Source organism: Carassius gibelio, chromosome A23, assembly GCF_023724105.1.
Source record: "Carassius gibelio isolate Cgi1373 ecotype wild population from Czech Republic chromosome A23, carGib1.2-hapl.c, whole genome shotgun sequence".
Classification (NCBI taxonomy): Eukaryota; Metazoa; Chordata; class Actinopteri; order Cypriniformes; family Cyprinidae; genus Carassius; species Carassius gibelio.
The window spans coordinates 22,948,062-22,969,020 of NC_068393.1; the positions used below are offsets into that span (position 1 = coordinate 22,948,062).

At 34.1% G+C, this 20,959-nt stretch overlaps 1 protein-coding gene across 2 annotated transcripts in view; it reads left to right on the forward strand.

The window, feature by feature from the left end:
• LOC127944285 (copine-9-like) overlaps positions 1–16,420 on the forward strand; it is a 37,888-nt gene extending 21,468 nt beyond the window's left edge. For both annotated transcript variants that reach the window (XM_052540172.1, XM_052540173.1), the window contains 14 exons: positions 1,451–1,514; positions 2,912–3,015; positions 4,488–4,592; positions 5,895–5,936; positions 6,129–6,204; positions 6,668–6,721; positions 6,824–6,885; positions 8,626–8,672; positions 8,845–9,026; positions 10,150–10,277; positions 11,956–12,058; positions 12,159–12,216; positions 12,301–12,374; positions 13,421–16,420. In XM_052540172.1, coding sequence (XP_052396132.1) covers positions 1,451–1,514; positions 2,912–3,015; positions 4,488–4,592; positions 5,895–5,936; positions 6,129–6,204; positions 6,668–6,721; positions 6,824–6,885; positions 8,626–8,672; positions 8,845–9,026; positions 10,150–10,277; positions 11,956–12,058; positions 12,159–12,216; positions 12,301–12,374; positions 13,421–13,609 — 1,288 coding nt within the window. In that variant the 3' untranslated portion in view covers positions 13,610–16,420. The remainder of the gene's footprint in view (positions 1–1,450; positions 1,515–2,911; positions 3,016–4,487; positions 4,593–5,894; positions 5,937–6,128; positions 6,205–6,667; positions 6,722–6,823; positions 6,886–8,625; positions 8,673–8,844; positions 9,027–10,149; positions 10,278–11,955; positions 12,059–12,158; positions 12,217–12,300; positions 12,375–13,420) is intronic.
• Positions 16,421–20,959: the final 4,539 nt, after the last annotated feature.

Here is a 20,959-nt window from a genome sequence, read left to right on the forward strand (position 1 = left end):
GGCATGAGACCACTTAGAATGGGGTTTAAAAATGATGAAAGAAAGTCTGTGGCCATGGAGACAGGTCTTTGGAGCTGGAATCAATCACCTCATTTTATAATTTGATAACAAATGTACTAGACTACCCAGACTCCAGTATATGCTATTTGATATGTTTTGTGCATAAGCCCATGCCCACTTTGAGTCTGCATGAAATCAGAAATGACTCTATTTTACTTCTTAATGGATGTTCCTAGTGTTATTTTGAACGATTCATCGATGCATGTTATAAAACTGATTTCACCAAGCTTTATTTTTCATCACATGATTTTCACAAACCAGTCAATTCCTTTGAAATACTTACCAAGGCTACATTTATTTGACCATAAATACAGTAAAAACAATTATACTCTGAAAAACTATTACAATATAAAAGCTGTTTTCTATCTTAACATAAAATGAAATATGAATTTTCAGCATTATTACTCCAGTCTTCAGTGTCATGTGATCCTTCAGAAATCGTTCTAATCTACTGTGCAGTTATTATTAATTATTATTGGTGCTTCGTTATTAGTGATGGTTTTTATTATCAATGTTGAAAACATTGTTTGCTGCGTCATTTTTTTGTGATATTTTTTTTGTCCAGATTCTTTGATTCTTTGAATAGGAAATTCAAAAGAGCAGCATTTATTTAAAAAATAAATATTTTGTAACCTTATAAATGTCTTGTTTCATTTAATGTATCCTTGCTGAATAAATTATATTGAATAAAATATATTTAAATAGTAAATGGTTATTTTTAAATTGTAATAATATTTCACAATATAACTGTTTTTACTATATCTTTGATCAGATAAATGCAGCCTCGATGAGCATAAGAGACTTGTTTAAAAATTATTATTATTGTTTTTTAATTATTTAAAACTTTTTTTCATTAAATACCCTCTTTCACTCAGAAATGTCATTTCATTTTTATTAACTTCCAAAAATCAATGTGTGTTCAGTGTCTTTCTTTGCAATATAATGTTCCATCACTTAATTTTTGCTGCTTCCTCTCTTTCACTGAGAATCTTTCTCTTTTCCCTCACACATTCTTTCATCCTCGCCATCAGCCTTTAATCTTTTTTCTAGATAACCTTCATCACCTTTTCCCCCATTCCCTACACTTTCCCTCTTTTCAGGTGAATCATGTACTTTTCAGAGGTTCGATGTGGGTTATTCAGTGACTGAAGTGGCCCACCATTACCGTTAGTGCAGTCGAATTGTACTGGAGAATGCTCTTAGCAGCAAAAAGTGCTTGGGCAACTCTGGAAAAGCACACAAAAATGGAGTCGTCTTATTTGTCCTGATTTTGAGTGGCCTCGCAGTGTGCTTAAAACTGAGCCAGTCTTCACCAGGGGTTGACTTGAACTCTTGTCTTTACCCCACATTTTATTGAAAGTTTAAAAGCATTTATCTATCTTTTCTCAAGGGGGATTCCTGGGAAGAAATGTGGGAGCATTATCTTCACAGCTGAGGAACTCAGCAATTGTCGGGTCAGTACAAAACTATCCTCATGCACACACACTTAGTCTGACTACAGTCTTTCATCATTGTATTTAAATATCAGAGGTGAAGGGTTTTTTGCTAAGATTAGGCACAGAGAGACAGAAAAAGGAGTGAATAAAAAGATTTACCCAGTTAATCCACCATCAATTTCTTTGTATTCGCTGAAGAGTGAACGAGTGAATCTCATGAAAACTGTCTAGCGTGTGTGATATTTTATCATGGGGAAAATATTCATATCAAAATCTAAAAACTAACAAACAAAAAAACATTTAGTTTAAAGGAAAGGAAGCTTCTAGAACCATTAAGATTCGCTTTGCATTACAACATGTTTTTTATTTTATATTTATTTTTGTAATAATTAACACATTTCCTGGCCCAATTCACATTACTGCTATGCAAAAGCATTCTTTTTTTCCTTTTACCGACCTCAAACTTTTGAACATTAGTGTATGTTTATTAATGCATGAGGTGGATGTGATAAATGTGCTTAATGGTCCTAAAAATGTCATGATGCTCAAGAAAACCTGTTTGATTTTGGGGTGAAATGTGACCTGGACATAATTTTGTGAGATTCCCCACACTCATATAATCCTAAACCCTTGTACACTTTTGGAGATCAATGCAAGACTGCAAGATCATGTTATCTTTAGCATTTGGCTCACTATTTTGACCCATCCATGTTAATAACTGTTTTAAACTGTCCATCTCTTTTCATTTCATTGCCTTGGGCCAGTCCGTAAAACCACATAAATATCATTTCAGATGACAGAAATTATGTATATATATTCAATTTCGTCCCTCTGTGTCCTTGTAATAACATGTAGCTACAGGGAGTTTTTGCCAGAAAGCCATTACAGTTCACCTTAAATACAGCTTCAGTCTCCCCAAGAGAGATGGCCGTTTTACAAGGCAGATCTGTCTAGTGTGACACCCAGACCGTATTCCTTGAGTGCTCTCTTTATCAAGATCCAATTAATTCTGTTGCATGTGTGACTTCCCTCCTGGTCTTGTGGGTCTCTCCAGAGATCTGGTATTCTGAAGAGAACAGCACCAATAAATAGCTAAACACTGGAGACCTCCGCTCAACATTAATATGTATGAACCAATTGCTGTTCTCCTCTAACACAAATGTGTCCTCTCTGTGGAAATGATTTCTTGTCCTAGTATTTTGCCTTTGTTGTGTACTGAACTCATGCTCCGGAGAGATGTTAACTAAGGCCAGCAATTAAAATGCATTGTTTGATATAATATTTCCCATATTGAAGACTCTGTGTCAGGGGTGCATGTGTTTTGTTTGTTTGTTTGTGCAACTTGTTAGTTTTTTGGTAGCTTTAGGAATATTGTATTCCCAACTATCCCAAAGTAATCAAGAGTTTTATAACAGGACATTGCAACCATGCAACTCTGTGCTAACAAGTTGGATAAAAAGGATTTCTTTGGGAAGTCTGATCCCTTCCTGGTGTTTTACCGCAGCAATGAAGATGGCACGTGAGTATGAGCAGCTAAAGTAGTATTTATTGTTAACTTCCTGTTTTTAATAAACAGTGTCTTAATGTAATAGTTCACCCAAAAATGAACAATAATTCACCCCCAGGCCATTCGAGATGCAGAGTACTTTGTTTCTTCATTGGAACAGATTTGGAGAAGTTAAGCATTTCACTTGATCACCATTGGATCCTTTGCAGTGAATGGGTGCCGTCAGAGTGAGAGTAGTACTAAGTAGCTGATAAATCCTCAAGTAATTCACACGACGCCAGTCCATCAGTTAACGTAATTTGAAGTGAAAATCTGCACGTTCATAAGAAATAAATCCATCATTAAACTACCACTTCTGACTACATAATCCATAATAACGCTTCCTAAAGTGAAAAAGTTGCATCAAAATCCACCATCATATTTGTTTAGAACTGCTTTTGGCTGCTTTTGCTCATAATCTCTCCTGATTCAGACAAGATTACTTTTTCATTGGGAAAAAAACAATATTATAGATAGAGGACTCGTATTTTAGGCAGAAGCAACCGTTTACAGTTAAAAACATCTTGATAGATTTGTTTCTTACACACTTTTTTTCTCTGCACAATCTGTTAATTGATGGACTGGAGTGGATTACTTGTGGATTATTGTGATGTTTTTATCAGCGGTTTGGACTCTGACGGTACCCATTCACTGCACAGGATCCATTGGTGTGCAAGTGATGTAATGGTAAATTTCCTCACAACTTGGACGGCCTGAGAGTGAGTACATTGTCAGCAAATTTTCATTGTTTGGTGAACTGTTCCTTTAAAAACATGATGCAACATGGACTTTTGACAGGTAACTTAAATTAATATATATGTTTTTGTTTATGCAAAAAAAAAAAAAAAAAAAAAAAACTACTACATTAAATTACACTAACAAATGTCATTTTTAGGGTTAGATGAGGTACAAATGGTTCCTTACAGGCAGATGTACATGTACATTGGTGTGTCCAGACAACCCATTGACTTTCATTGTAAATTAATTCTTTGTAAACAAGTAAATGTACAAGTAATGTTAAATAATTTTCAAAGCAAAAAAATTCACAATCAGTCAGAACCTATTTTGGGTTTAATATAGAGCTATGCTTACTGTTATACATAAATCAAACAACTGACATAATGTCCTGCTTTGTGTTGACATGGTGGAACATGTTTTTTTTATTACTTTGTGCTTGGTTAGGACATGGTATTAGCTGAATATTTCTAGATTTAAAACACCCCATAAAAATGACCCATAAGTGTTAGCTCACTTGACTGATAAGAGGGTTATGGTAGAGGCTCGTCGTGCCCACCATGAGCTGCTCTTGATGATGACCACTTTTATCGATGTCATGCTGTGTTTCGTTGGTATTCATTTTCAAACATATTCCTTCAAAGAAAAGTGTTCGGGTGTCATAAAATGCCTTTATGTAAGATTTCCTTTTTGATTTGACTCTTTTGTAGGTTCACTATCTGTCACAAAACAGAAGTGATAAAGAATACTTTGAACCCTGTGTGGCAGCCCTTCACCATCCCAGTGCGAGCTCTCTGTAACGGAGACTATGACAGGTGAGGCTCCTAACAAATAAAAGTACAACCCTGCTGCATGGCTACATAATATTGAGCCATTATTGACTCTGTCTGATTTCTTAATGCATGTTTCTGCTCTTGCTGTGAAAACTTCACTTTTGAAATATTTAGAAAAAATGGGATTCAGTAAAAATGGGTTTAAATACCTTTTTTCTTTTAATTGAAATATTAGGAATGCCAATCTGTTAAATGTTTCATTGTAATAAATCTTAGAATGTGTTCCTTGTTAATACATTCAGTTATTTGACAAAATACTGTGTAATTGTAATGTTCTCTTTACTCAAGTACAACTACCCTTGCATTAAACAGAGGAATTGCAAATCTGGCAGAATAAAATCCATAAACTGCATTTATGGTCTTAATCTTAAATTTAAACCGATGTTGTTGCTGATATCCTGAGCAATTAGATTTCACCACATAAAGAAATCAAAATGACTTATGTTCAACTTTACTTTTTGAATAAGTTATCCATAACAGGGTTATTTTATAATCATTATTAATATTTGAATCTTTTTTTACATTTCTGTTTTCATTTTAATTTGAAAGTTTTAGTCATTGTGTTTTGTGTTTTTGTCATTTTTATTATTTCTTTTTTAAATATGTGTATATTTATAGGCATTTTTAATGCATTGGCAACTAGCGGAAATAAAACATTTAAATGTTATTTTGTTTTAGATAATATTTCATTTCAATTAACAATTTTTTTTAATGGTTTTAATTTTAGTTTTAGTTTACTATGATGTCATTGATTATTAAAAAAAATCACAAAGAAGATATTGATACAGAATATAAATGCATTAACAATTAAAAATAGCTTAAATGTGTAATTTTGACACCCCTGATACAGTAAATGTAAGATACGAGTAAAGATACATTATTGATTTTATGCATTAGATTCTGGGGTGCATTCCGAGAACCAGCGCATGTGTATTTATGTCCCCAACATTTAAATCATCTATGCATTTTTGATGGGAGTCTGTGATTTTTGAGAGAAATAGATTTTTAAAGCATCCCTCAGACTTGTGAGCTCTGAGGTGTTTAAATGAGACGCCGCTGGTGCCGTGAGCTGTGGAAACGGGCAGCTGTGTCCCTGTGGCAGTCGGAATAATCCCAGCAGTCAGCTGGAGTGAGGCAGCGGCCGGTGCTGGTGTTATTTTGGACCGGATCCGTGGACTCACCAGGCTGCTGTCTTACTCTGACCTTTTGAGAAAATTCAGGCTGTCTGCACTTCATTTCAGATATTGACTTGCTGTGTGTTTGATTTGTTTGTAATCTCTCCAGAACAGTGAAGGTTGATGTTTATGACTGGGACAGAGATGGAAGGTACACTGTTTTCCGTGGCTTGTCTTCCCCTTGTAGGTAGTAAATATTGTGTTCATGAATACATAAATTATCCTGCATAACAAGAATAACTCAAGTCAAATTTTCATTAGCCAAAATAATTTCTTCTCAGCATGCTCGTGCAGTGTTCATTAACTATTCCTCGCTCAAGTAAGAGCTTTCATTTTTCTTCAGTCATGACTTCATCGGAGAGTTTACGACCAGCTACAGAGAGCTGTCTCGCGGACAGAGCCAATTCAATGTTTATGAGGTAAAAAACATTTTCAACATTTGAGCATTTTTAGAGTTATTTTGATGTGTTTAAAAACACTTGCATTTTTGTATGTAATAGTTTTCATAAAGTATACAGAAATGTTGGACACAACTAAATACTGTGCTTTAGTACTTTTAAAATGTGTTAATTAAAAATAGTTTAACTACTGTGATTTGGATATAAAGTCAACAGATTAGCATTGTTAGATACGACAGAGAACGTGATAGATATTTAATGTGTTGAAAACTAGTTACTTTCCATGCAATAATAATTTTGAACTGATTTAAATAAATAAAACTTGTGCTTCTAATGCCATTTTAACAACAGGAGCGTATTCATGAAGTGCCAATAATGTTTCATGAATCATAAGAGAGAAAAAAGAAAACATGTGAGGACACTTCAGTAATATGGCATATTCCTTTCAGCCATGCTTGATGGGTGTCTTTTTTGTTTCTTTCAGGTTCTGAATCCCAAGAAGAAAGGCAGGAAAAAGAAATACGTCAACTCTGGCACGGTACGTGTGAATGGATCACCTGTCAAGCGCTCTCCTCTTCTGATTTATTTTCATAATGACTTCCATTATCTCTCCTCTCTCTCTCTCTTTCACTCTCTCTAGGTAACACTTTTGTCCTTCAAAGTGGAATCGGAGTACACATTTGTGGACTTCATTCGAGGAGGGTGAGTGCCCCTTAAAAGGCATTGGATATATTAGGCTGGAGAAAGATGCAGATTTACTGGTTAGAGGGCAACTGGAATAGGCATGCATGGAAACCATTTGTGGAATTATGATTAGTCAATCTGAATATCCTGAGTTCAAGACAATACCAATAAAACCAGAGTGGATCTTAATGTCATTGAGCTTTCAGGACAGTTCACTTACCATTTTCCAGCAGGTGTTGAATACTGACACATACTGTAGAATAGAATAGAAATGAAGCATAGGAGATGTTTTTTTGATGACATCCTAGTTATGGTTATGTGCTTCAAGGATAAACCCAGTAATGGTCAAATAGTTTGATTGAGCATATACAAATTAAGGCTGTCAAAATGATGTATTAATATAATGTGATAGTAAAAAAAAAAAACATAACTGGAGCCATGCAAGCATTCAAGCCTTCATGTTTTTGAAAGTCAACAAGGAACCTGGCTCCCAAACCATGCTTTCTGAGAGCAGGCAATAAAAATGAGTAAGAAGCATGTTTAATCAGTTTACAGCCCTAATAAAAAATGAATTAAAGTCTACAGCAAACATCACAAACTCATTTCCAGACAATTCAAGAGTCAAGGCAATGATTCAATAAACAAGTACAGAATATCATACCATATGCTTGCCATTTAATTACAGCTAGACTTTTAATTATGCACTGACTTGATAAAAAACATATGCTTGTATATTTTAAACGCACAAAAAAAGATTATTCATTGATTAATTGATTTAGCATGTGCATATTAGAAACATTTTGACAATTTGCTCTGAAGTTTGATTTCAAGTTTCTGCATAATTTATAAGTGCACTTTGATAGCTATATATATATATATATATATATATATATATATATATATGCGTTTATAGTTAATTATAGCATTTATGTATATGTTTTTAAAGTTAATTATAGTTAATTTTTTTATTTGTCTATTATAAATTTGCATATACAGTGGCATTCAAAAGCTCAACGTTGAAAATCAATTGAATTTAAACCTGGAAATAAACCAAGTATAAATATTTTGAACATTTAACAGATAAATTTTGATGCAGATGAATTCAAATGAATTGGAGATATCTGGACTATAATATTTAGACTCTGATTTTTTTCTAGGCTACTAATCAAATGTGTGACAATGAGTATGCATACTCCTTTGTACTAAAGGTCAGGTGTCTTGCTATCTTTGTTTTGTTCTTGATAGCTCAAGCACTGCTGTCACTGAAACAAAAGAGAGACTAAATTAATACTGAGATCTTCTGAAGTTGATCGGTTAGGTTCTTTCTAAAATGCTGATAATAATAATTGTAATGTGCAATCAATCAGTCAAAAGCATCTGGAATAAGAAGCAATCAGAAGTCTGTACAATTTCTTTTTTATATGTTCTTGAAAAAGTTCCTTGTAATTTGATTAAGTGTAACATTTTCTGTATTAAAACAGAATTTATTCCTGTGCGGGCAAAGCTGAATTTTCAGCAGCCATTACTCCAGTCTTCAGTTTATGTTAAAAACAGTTGTGCTGCTTAATATTTTTATTCTTTAAGATTCTTTGATGAATACAATGTTCAAATATATATAATTTTTTGCATTTTTATTTTATTTTGTAATTTCTTATGTAACATAATAAATGTCTTAACTTTCACTTTTGATCAATTTAGTGAGCCTTGTTGAATAGAAGTCTTAATTTCTTAAAAAACTCTTTTGAATGTTGAAAACAGAACCCAGCTGAACTTCACTGTAGCCATAGACTTCACCGCCTCTAATGGTAAGACCATCTTCATTCACTGAAATACAACAACATAAGCAATTGTGTTTATGTTTGTGTGGCATGTGATTGTCTCCTGTCTGTTTTAGATTTAGAGCTGGGCGCTGATGTAAGTGACCATGATGTCTTTGCACTTCTGTCTAAACTTGATTTGATTGATATCTGAACGCAGGAAACCCATCACAGCCGACATCGCTCCACTACATGAACCCGTATCAGCTGAATGCGTATGCCATGGCCCTTAAAGCCGTGGGGGAAATCGTCCAGGATTATGACAGTGACAAACTCTTCCCTGCCTATGGCTTTGGAGCTAAACTTCCTCCTGATGGCAAGATCTCTCATGCTTTTCCCCTGGTGAGGAACAGCTTGAAAAGAGCCATCATTAACCCCTGTAAAGCCTGACATATGAAATAATAGTTAGAAAAATATCCTAAAAATAACCTTTAAACTAAATATAAAAAAACGTAAAAACAGAAAGTTTGCATGTGTCCTTTTTTGAGTATAATGTTATTGATAATGATATGTCAGGCTTTTATTGCTCATATAGTATGATACAGGAGAATATTGAGCTCATACTTGAGAAGAAAAGAAAAATACATTTTATGTAGAGGCCCAAACTGTGCAAAAATATGCAATTTGGTGTAATTGCTGATATTTATTTAGCCAGAAAGTAAGATCAAATTCTGATAGCTTGAACTGCAAGTTAATGAGAACATTATAACAGCAATTTCCCAGTAATATGTCTTATAAGATTATATTTAAATGCTTTGTTTTATGATCCAACTCTGTGTTTTTTTATTGTGGAGGTAAAATAAATGCAAATATTATGACTGATAGATGCACAAAGAAATGTTCCTTAAAAAGCTTGATTCATCATATTTGATTCTCAGCTGCTTTAGTTCAGTAAGTGTTAATCTCGAAATATTACTAACAATTTAAAAAGGTTTGGTCATGTTGATAATTTAAAGGAGATTTGTGTATAAAATATCATACAGTAGGGTTTATAGGGTTTAAAAAACACAATAACATTACAGTATAATTGGGTGGTTAAATGAATTTGCTAAAATGCGAAGTCTGTCATCATTTACTCACTATGTCATTCCAAACCTGTGTGAAATTTTTATGAATCTTTTTTTCTAAAATGGACAACATGTTGACTTTCATTTTCAAGACAGTTAAAATAAATATTTTTTTGTTCCACAGGATAAAATAAGGTTTATAACAAGTTTGGAATGACAAACAATAACAGCATTTTCATTTTTGGGTGAACTATCCCTTTAAAACATAATCCACTCAGACATTGTATTCATTATTAAAGATAAGCTATGCTGTCATGCATTTTTAGCTTTGAACATCGCATATAACAATATAAAATATGCCTCAGCCAGTAAGTCAGAAATGACTGATGTTATTCCTCATGTGTTAGATATGAACTTGTGGTAATCTTCTGGAATGCATGTGTATCTTGACCTCGTAGAACTCCGACTGTGAGAATGCAAACTGCGTCGGCATCGAAGGCGTGCTGGAGGCTTACTATGACTGTCTCCGGAAAGTGCAGCTCTACGGCCCCACCAACTTTGCTCCTGTCATCAACCAGGTGGCACAGTAAGCTAAACAGTTCTCCTGCAATTGACACAAGGTTGAGCTCTCTCTCTGTCCCGCTGCGCTGCTCTTTTTTCTGCCTCTGCTGCAAGCTGGACTCATTCCTGTCACTATCCACTCGTTATTCACTCTAAAGCCTGTCCACTCTCCACACAAATGCACTTTCACGCACACGCGCTTCAAAGACTCCTCCAGAATCCTGCGTTTGACTAACACTTCACTCAGTGTACCTGCTGCTCAGATGCAGTCAAGGTCTGATGTTTACCACGCAGAAAAAAAAACAAAAAAACGTTTTAAAAGGACATATCATGGAAAACAAGTTACTTGTTAGTTTGTGTAGTTTGTGGACTACTATGTATCCAGTCTGATAATTTACTGAAACTGAACTGCAGAAATGGATCATTAGAAATCAGCCTGATTGTATTAATGTAAAGTGTTCAAGAGTTTAGTGCAAGAAAGTTAGGGGAAATGTTTTAGATAGAATATAAAATGTATGTATGCATTTATTTATAATAAAGCTACAAAATTAGGGATGCACAGATATACAATGAAAAAAAATTGTTACTTCAAAATAATTTTTACTCAAATTGCTAGTAAATTTCACAATTAATTACAACAAAAAGGCAAGTAACACACTGGATAAATGCTTAATAATAAATAAATACTTTAAAAAATGTTAAGTATAAAGACTGAAATAATATTTTCTGAAAACATAAAATAGTATTTTCTTTTTCTTGCTGTTTCATTTACAATTGATAAAAAATTGTTTTAGTTTTGATTAAAGATTATTTAATAATAATAATAATAATAATAATAATAATATATGATTACATTTAAAATACATAATGTTATTAATTAATTGATATTCATTATAACATTAAAATTTCATGATCGAATTGATAAAAACATGGATAGCTAGCACTCTTTAAATGTGGATCAGAAGAAGAATGTAGGGGTTTGAATTGAAAAATGAATATCTGATCTGCTTCAAATATCACGTATGTCGTGCAGCGCTCGTCACACAACTTGACAAAAGATCCAAACCTTCTACACACTCGTGAAGGGGCTTTTAATTGCCCTTTTCAGTTTCAAGGCTTCTTCAAATCCAGCTAAATCTCTCAATCTGAAGAAAATCAAACTCCCAGAACTGCAAAGCTGCTTTAAGAGGCAGATATTGATCGGCCGCTGCTGAAGTGGTCAACTTTTCAGAGTTGGTACGAGTCTCCTCTCTCAGACGTGCCATGACTGAGACAATATCTGGAGGTGGTTATGAGGGTCGGTGGACTGGAAGGAATAGACAGATTTAATAATGAAAGTTCAGAAAAAGGCTTAGATAGATTAACATGTATTTTACCAGGTATTTCTAGTGTTATGCTGGGACATAAAATCATTATCTCCAAATTTTTTGCAGTGCTTGTTAAGTCATATAGCGACCAAACCCTTAACTCTTAAGTATTCTTTTCTTTTTTTTTTTGTAACCCAAAGCCATTTCTAGGAATTAGAATATTTGTTTGCACTTGGGCCAGTTAGAAATCACCCATAATAATATAGCAACTGTTTAGAAATGTACTAGTTCTAGTGCAACTACACATACTGAAGCATTTTCCGTTTCTGAGAAGTAATGTTCTTGTTTTGCTTAAATATAGAGGCTTTTAACTCTTAGTGTACTGTAAATCCTCAGGTGTGCATCAGAGGTGACAGATGGCTCTCAATACTTCGTGCTGTTGATCATCACAGACGGTGTCATTTCCGACATGGTACAGACTAGAGAAGCTGTGGTCACCGTGAGTCATTTTTGCTTGTTAGACCGTCACAATGTTCTGTAGATACAATGAATGTTAGCAGGACACTGATCACATACTGCCGCCCCTTCCCTGTTTACAGGCGGCGTCTCTGCCCATGTCAGTCATAATTGTAGGAGTTGGCCCGGCTGAATTTGATGGTGAGCTTATGCCACTTCGAAAAGAGATGCTTTCAAAACAGGAATATGATATGTGATGTAACTGTTCTCGTGGTAATGTAACAGCAATGGAAGAGTTGGATGGAGATGAGGTCAGGGTGTCCTCCAGGGGACGTGCTGCTGAGAGAGATATTGTCCAGGTATATAATGTTATTCATCTTTATGTGGTAATTTTGGTCTTTTTTCAGTTCTAATAAAAACAAAATAATGTTTTCCTTTGTATGTAATATTATTTAATAAGTTATTAATGTTATATTAAATAATAATTTGTTACTTTTTATTTTTCTATCATTTTTATTTTTTACTGCTTTTTGTCTGTTTGATTCATTGTTTAGTTAAATCAAAAGCCTTTTTTTATCTTCAATACTGATTTTTTTTTTTAAAGCTTCAGAAATGTTGCAAAGTACAACAATCAGGACAAGCAAACAGTAAACATGCAGCAATGTAGCATGGCAGATAAAAGACAATTATTAGAACGAGAATTGAGAAAAAAAGTGGTTTTAATATGTTGCACATTCCACAAACATGAGTTTCTAAAGTTTTTTTTTGTAAGTTTCAGTGCTGTAAAAATATCAATTTATGCCCAGAATAAATTTAACATGATAAATTTAGCTCATTTTTTATTTGCTTTTTTTTTTTAAATTAGGTTTCAGTTTTTAAATAAGTAATTACAGTAAGTGGTTTTGATAAATTATATAAACTTAATATTATTTGTAGTATTTTTTTTTACCACTTACCTTACATTTTTTTTGTGAAATTAAAAAGCCTTTTTTAAGTTTGAATAGTAAAAAAACACCTGACTGAAACCTTAATAAATTTAACATGATCAGTTTAGCTCTTTTTATTTAAAATTGTTTTAATTATGTTCAACTAAATAATAACAATAAGTGGTTTTGCCAAGTTAAATAAGTTAGTCTTTGGTATCCATTGACTTTTTAAAGGTTTAGAGACAATATATTTGTTCTTAATGTGAATACTACTAATAGATGTCACTTTACTATTGTCCCTCATATTAATATTAAATTAAATAATATTTTTTGTTTGTAGATAGATTTTATATATTTATTTTTTAGTTATATAATTATTCTAATATTATTATATAATTTTCTTTAAGCACTTACCTTATTTTTTATTTTTATGTGCAATTAAAAAGCTTTTTAAATCTAATTCATCTCTGTATTACTAGTTTGTGCCATTCCGGGACTACATCGACCGATCCGGGAACCAGGTGCTCAGCATGGCCCGACTGGCCAAGGACGTACTGGCTGAGATACCCGACCAGCTGCTGTCGTTCATGAAGAGCAGAGGCATTGAACCCAGACCAGCCCTCTCCCCCTCCCCCTCTCCCACACCACAGATAAATGTCCACCTCTGATCCCAGAGCAGTATTTTACTCTAAAACACAGCTATATGTTCACATCTGAAACCCCCGGCTCCATCACTGGGGATGCACCTTTTTACTTTCCGCATCGGTTAGCAGTAGCACATAATGTAGTTACAATAATAATCAACTGAAATCAGGAACACGTTAATGTAAGTGTGTGGTGTTAATCTTTATAACCAGCCAGTGATCAATCAAAAACACAATAGTTTGTGTTGACTTTGGGAGTATAAAGGGGCTGAATTTACTGGAAAGAAATGTCTAGGTCATATTTCCCCCCAAAATCTAAAGGTGAGAAAAGCAATAAAATAAAATTGTACATAAAATACAATTTACATGAATTCAAATGAACCCCATATACAGTTCATCAACCTAAAATTATTTAACTTATTTACTGAAGTTATATTATACATTTATAATTACAACTATATCTAGGAAAATTGTATTAAATTGTCATGAAAATAATGTCAAAATCAAGAAAAAAATTAATAATCATTAAAAGAGAATTTCCAGAAATATGGTACACTTTGGTATTTGATAACTATTAGATAAATATTATAATAAATAATAACAAAACTATTGTCTGACATATAATTTTTTAATTATTGAATATTTAGAATTATTAATATTACATGAAATAATAATTTATATTACATACATTTTATTTTTTACCACTTACCTTACATTTCTAGTGAAATCAATATGCCCTGATTAAATTAAATATATTTCATTTTTTTTCCTCCTTTTTTATTGCTTTAATTGTTTTTAAGTAAATAATTACACTGGTTTTGATTTGGATATGTTGCACATTCCACAAATATAGTACAGTTTAGTATCACATGACTTTTTAAAAAACTTTAGAGAAATTTAGACTGCGCTGAAGTATCATCTGGACATTTCTTACTAAAATTTCCCCAGGAACACGAGACTGTGTTTTCTCACACCTGGCAGAGACAGACGGAGCGTGTGGTTGCACAGGCTGTGCTGTACGCTGAAATGCCCAACAACACATGCACAGGTCACCTTTAACATCATCATCTTTAGATATTTCATGTCGTTTCTTAGGCTAAGATCATTTTCTCATTTTTTTCACTGGCTGAATTAGTTGCGCCTGCACACTCTTGAGTGTGTAAATATTTTCTAATTTGTGCCCGAATTTGAAAGGAGCTAATAAGTAGCTACATGTGGCAGAAAAACAGATGCCTGTGCGGGAACATTGACGCACTCGGAGTCTTCCGCACAACTCGAGTGGATGCAGCTAATTACCTGCAGAAACAGAGGTGCCAATCAGTGCAATTCAACCAGAGAGAGGAAGATTGAGGGAAGAAATATCCAGAGTGCAATCAGCAGAGGTTAATGGGCACAGGAGATAAACCGGCGTATGGTGTGACAAAGATAAATCAGGTGATCAGCAGAACTACATGAAAAGGGGGGGATTTTTTTAAATGCAGGAACAAAGGTGGATTTTATAGGTGAATCTCATGGAAAAACGTCTGGGTCATACTTTACCCCAAATCGAAAAAGGACCAATAAGATTTCATGCATTGTGACATTTTTATGACATTTCTTCTTCTCTTCCTTATTCTCATGACTATAACTTCTAAATACTGTTAAATGACCAGACCCAATTATTATTATTATTTTTTTAAAGTCAGCTAAAATTCAGTACATTGAATGCTATCTTTATATACACTTGCAATTGCACTTTAAAAATAAACTTTTTAATTTAAATTAGGTATGCACTATACTGTATATTGGTACCTTAATGATTACTGGTTAATGTTGAATATTTAATTGTACATCCTTTTTTTTGCGCATTTCAAGTACTTTAGGTTTTTCTTATGCTCAACCTAAAGTTTATATTTAAAAAAACACGAATTAAAACACTAATCTGTCTGTCTTCAACTAATATATAATTAAATATCTGTTTTTCAGATTGTACATTATAAGTGTTTACAATGTTGTGATGCCTATTCACTTGTAGCATTTACAATATTTTATTTTTATTACGTGTTTTATTTTGAATGCCTTTAGACAAAATATTTTTGCATTTTAGTATCAATATCGGTTTAATATATAAGTTATCAGCTATAACATGTAAATGATTGTTTAAATAGTAAAAAAATCATAGTTAACATTGGTGCATAGCTAATTAAAAAAAATTGCGAATTGATATTAATATGCTCCTAACAGGTAGAAAATAATGTCACAATGCAAAAAACACAATTGTCCTAAATATAGGCTTGTTTTTTTCCTACCTTTTGAATTGGGGATGACGCATGACCTGGACATTTCTTGATCTTTTTGTGGGGTTCACCCTTGCGTACACTGCCATGTTGAAAATGTCATTCCAAAAATGATTGTAGACTCACTGAATGTTTGCAGAGATAGGAACATTCCGGTAAAATCTTTTATTTTTCCATTGTTTTATTTTGCTGTACATAATGAATAGTGCAATAACCTTTGACATGCATTATTGCATCTCACCACAATTTATGGCTGTATTTCCATCACATCCCTTGTTGCTGTGAACAAAATATTGCTTCAGATACTTTCCAGTTGAATACCGTTTTCTCCATATTTATAAATACTATAATCTGTCGGAAATGTTCTAAATGTTGCTCAACTGTAGATTTGAATGATATTTGTTCCATAGTTAAGGCCGATATGGTAAACAGCTGCTTGTGCCAAAGTGCTACCATGTAAAACATTCCTGCCAAGGTTGTGTATCGATTTGTGTGAGGAAAAGATCTTCCTTTTATATCTCTGTCGTGTTTTTAATAAAGCATGAGCGTCTTGTGTTGACTTCTGAGGAATTGACCATGCTTATTCACAGGATGGTGTGCGTATGTGAACCTGGTCAATCTCTGTTCATTTTAATTGCATGGAAAAGAGGAACTAGGACATTCTCCGGAATATCTTCTTTTTGTCTTTCCCTCAAGACGTAATGTCATGCAAGTTTTGGTATGACATGAGGGTGAGTAAATCATGAAATGTAATTTTATTTATTTTAGTGATCCAACACTTGAACGTGTTTCCACCCCACGTGTTTTGTTTATGTGCTGATTGTTCAGTTGAATAGCAGTACAATTTGTGACCAACCGTAATTACCAATCCTGATGACAACTATTCGAGAAGTCAGTATGTTAGATTCTGTTTACCATCTGTTCATCTTTTGGAATTCTAATGTAGCTCTTTGGCTGTTAACTGGCACTTGGTGGTGAATATATAACTTTTTATTGCCTCTAGTTGCATGTGTGTGTAGGAAGGGATGGATGTGTCAGTCAGCATAGGTAAAAGTTGAGAAGATACAAGTTATACTCTGAAAATATGACAAAGCATTACTAAAGCAAGTAAAGGATAATGCATGGCTAGATTTTAATACACGACCTGGAGGCCAAGTATACCATAGTCATATGCAAGCATTGACAAGTTAAAGCTGTTAATGATGTTTGCAGAGCAATATTTGAACTGAAAGGTAAAAATGGTTAGCTCTAGCATCCTGCTCTCTTCAAATTAGATACAGACATGAAGTAGTGCGGTAAGATCACATTTATTTGAATTAATTGTCATAAATCGACCAGTCAAGCGAGAGGAAGAGAGAGAGATGATGATGATGATGACAGTTGTCTGAGTGAGTTAACCGCATCTGCTCATCTCTCTCTACAAGTAATGAAGCTGCAGGTTTAGTTAGGCTACTTAAACAGCATTTTTACCTCCTCGTTGCTGAGGAATAGAATGCAGCGATCCAGTATCTAAGCTATTTTATTAATAAATGTTGCGAGGCAACATGTTTCTGTGCTCATGCATGCCTCTCTCTCTCTCTCTGTGTGTGTGTCAATGAAATCAGCACATTAATACAGAACGGTGAATAAACTGACTTAGAACTACCTATGCATTAAATGGCTTTAATGCATACCTGCCTGCCAATCAGAATCAAGTAAACAGACAGACCATGGTATAAACAACACCCAAAGCCCATAATAATTTACATTTATTCATTTAGCACTGCATTGCATCCTCTAACTGCACTGTATGATGTTTGAGAGTGAATTGGATCGCAAACCATGTTCCTAGACCTCATTAGTCAGCTCATCTTGCTATAGGGACGAGTCTCTAGTGGTGATCAGTGTGAAGTGGTGATTGTGTGTGTTGCTCAAGGGTCTCTTGACATCTTCTGAAGATCTCTAGAACTTACCGTCTGTCCTCAATGTCGGCTTGTGGGTATGCACATTTCATTCTACCGCCTATGACAGGAAGGGATTTAATTTTGTCACAATTTACTCACCTTTATGTATCTACAATCCCATAGAACACAAAAAGGGACATTTAGAAGAAACTATGAGATGTCAAGCTCCAAAACAGCACCAAAAAGTAGTCCATATGACTACAGTGCTACATTTCATGTCATAGGATAGTTTTGTCTGAGAAACAGACCAAAAGTTGTATTGTTATTCTTTTTTTCTCTCATAACCAATTTTGAAAATGTGGTAGCATGATGTGTACACGCTTAAAAATAAGGTTCTTCGAAAAAGGTTCTTTATTGGCATCATTGCATAAAAGATAGAAAAGTATTCTTTAGATGATTAAAATTATTCACACTAAGAAATATTGGTTCTTTTAAAAACTTTTTATGAGTGTATCATATGATTCATGGCTTGCCTGTTTTAAAACCAACTATCGAACGTATCTTGGGGACGATGTGCCTGGCAACACGTTTGCTGTTCTCAGTTGATTTCAACAAATCAAACATTTCCCCTGCAGACAGATACCGCGCGCGTGTGTTTTATGTACAGTAGGTACTATTCTGGCTCTCCTCTCTTTCTCATGGGTCTTCTCGGAGGATTCAAGTCCTCCAGCGTTTCTCCCACATGGATCTCGATGAGTAAACATCTCCGGAAGGCTAAGTTTACCCACACACTTCTCCAGCACCTACTGTATACAATATTCTCACCAATCCTCCTCAAAGAGACAGAGGAGGGTATATACATTACTGGAGAGGAACATGTTGTTCGATCACTGTCCTCTAGTGGTAACAGAAAACATTTACAAAGTGCAAGTTCTTAGCAGTGCATGCTAAGGCACGTTTGTATTGGAGGTTAAGGGTTCTTCAGCCCCATATTTAGCTATACTTTGGGGACAGATTTCCTCAGAAGTGACCTTTATTTGACACAACCTACTTTTGGGGATATTCCCATTTGAAAAAACAAAAACACCCGGGGGTTTTACTTCTAAAAATGCAGTTTTTTTTGGACTGCATGTTTAGGGTTTGTTTGTGGTAACTACAACTAAATGAGCATATATTTAAAGTTTAGCTCTTTTTCTCTTTCTCAATGGAGAGAAGGCAAAAGAAAAACACATACAAAGAGGCCACTGTATCTTTACAACTGACTGTTGCATTATCTCAATGCTCTTACTTCCATTTCCTTCGGATTAGATAATGTTTGGAGCTATAAGATAATGATCATAACTGAAAAACTTACCGCAGATTGATCAACCACAGCAGAGGACGTTTGGGAGATGGTGAAGAGGCAGATCCACTGTGATGAAATTGCTTGAAGGGAAAGACTCTTTACTGCTTCTCATTAGAGCTGAGACCTTTGTGGTGCTGTCGAGGAACATCTTGCACAACCCAGCTCCGAAACCACAAAGGAATCCATAGGGGTCTGGATCAGCATCCAGTGCTGCAATAAAAAGGCAATTAAAAACCATGTGTCAGGAAAGTTATGTCGGCAAATCAATTGCGCTGAATAACTCACTCTGAATCTTCCTGTTGTTTTCTTCTGAGGAACAGAGAAAGTTTTCCAGATTTAACTGAAACCGTTTACGTTTTCTGATTTGCTGTCACAGATTTTAACAGTAGGTATTCTCCACCCAAACATGCAAATTCTGTTAACATTTACTCACCCTCATGCACACCCTGTATGAACATATTTTGTTTTCTGCAGAACATGAAAGAAGTTATTTTTGAAGTTACATTGGAAACCAAACAACACTGAAGCCCACTGACTTCTTATAGACAAAAAACCCGCAGAGACATTTCTTCTTTTATGTTGCACAGAAGAAAGTCATTCTTACAGGTTTGGAATGAAATGAAGGTGAGTAAATGATGAAAGATTTGCAATTTTTTTTTTAACTTTTTTAACTTTAACTGCACCCTATGTCAGCAAACTTTATGACAGCAATATTGAACACACAAAATGATTGATAGGCAAAGAGTGTTTTCCCAGGATCTGTTTTTTTAAGGGATATTCTATTAAAAATTGAATAGCATCTGTAGTATTGTAAGGCTACATATGCAGTCTTAAATATAAACTTTAAAGCCAAAAATAAAATTTGAATGGATCCATGAATTGTCTGGATTGTGAAAAGTGGTCTCTATTTGGCAGGTGATTAGGGACTGGATTATGCTACATGAAAAGGTCATTTGAGAATTAGAGTGATTTTAATCATATTTTTAAATTATATATATAAAATAAATCAGTAATTTTAGTTTGTGATATTATATATAGTACATTAACATTGCAACACATTATTTTAGTATCATTGAGATACTATTATAGTTATTAATATTTTGAATAACTTGTAATTTTTCGATTTTCAATTAAATTAAAAGCAATTTTGTTGGGTTTTTGTCTTTTTTTTTGTCTTTTTTTTTTTTTACATCAAGATAAACTAAGATAAATGCCCCAGCAATAAGTTTAAATAAAGTGTCATTAAATAAAGTGTTAATTTGTATTATTTAATTAAAGTTTATTTTACAATGTAAAATGTCTTTTTTCACTGGACGAGATAATGGTTGGAAAAACTGATGACAACACAATTCTAGCACACAATTCTAGAGCTCTCACCAGGGGAGCAGCACTCGAGCACAACATAAGTGACGTCCCAGGACACGAGGGTTCCAGAGTTTACTCATAAATGCAAGTTCTTGTTAAACAAGCTCTCGTTACACAGGAGGTGCCTGAGCTTCTGAGAAATATTGTCTCCTGGGCCTTGAGGAGGTGGCGGGGTGGCTCTAGAAGAAATATGGTGTCGTTTACCAATCCTGATCAAACTAGCTGTTTTCCATCTTGACCTGTTTCCCATTACCAGCAACAACTGGCTGGCTTGGCGAAAAACAGCTTGTTTCATCATCTGTGCAGAGAATGTAAGCAGTGAAGAATGGATATTCATGCGCTTTATTATTAGCTCACACTAAATACAAACACTTAATGTCTTGTGCATTCATAGAAAAAAAAATAATAATTTAGTATAGGCAACATCTCCAGTCAGATTGATTACGCACACTGCTAAGTTGCCTGTGGACTGATGGTTTTCATGTGTTTATATATTTTTCACTTT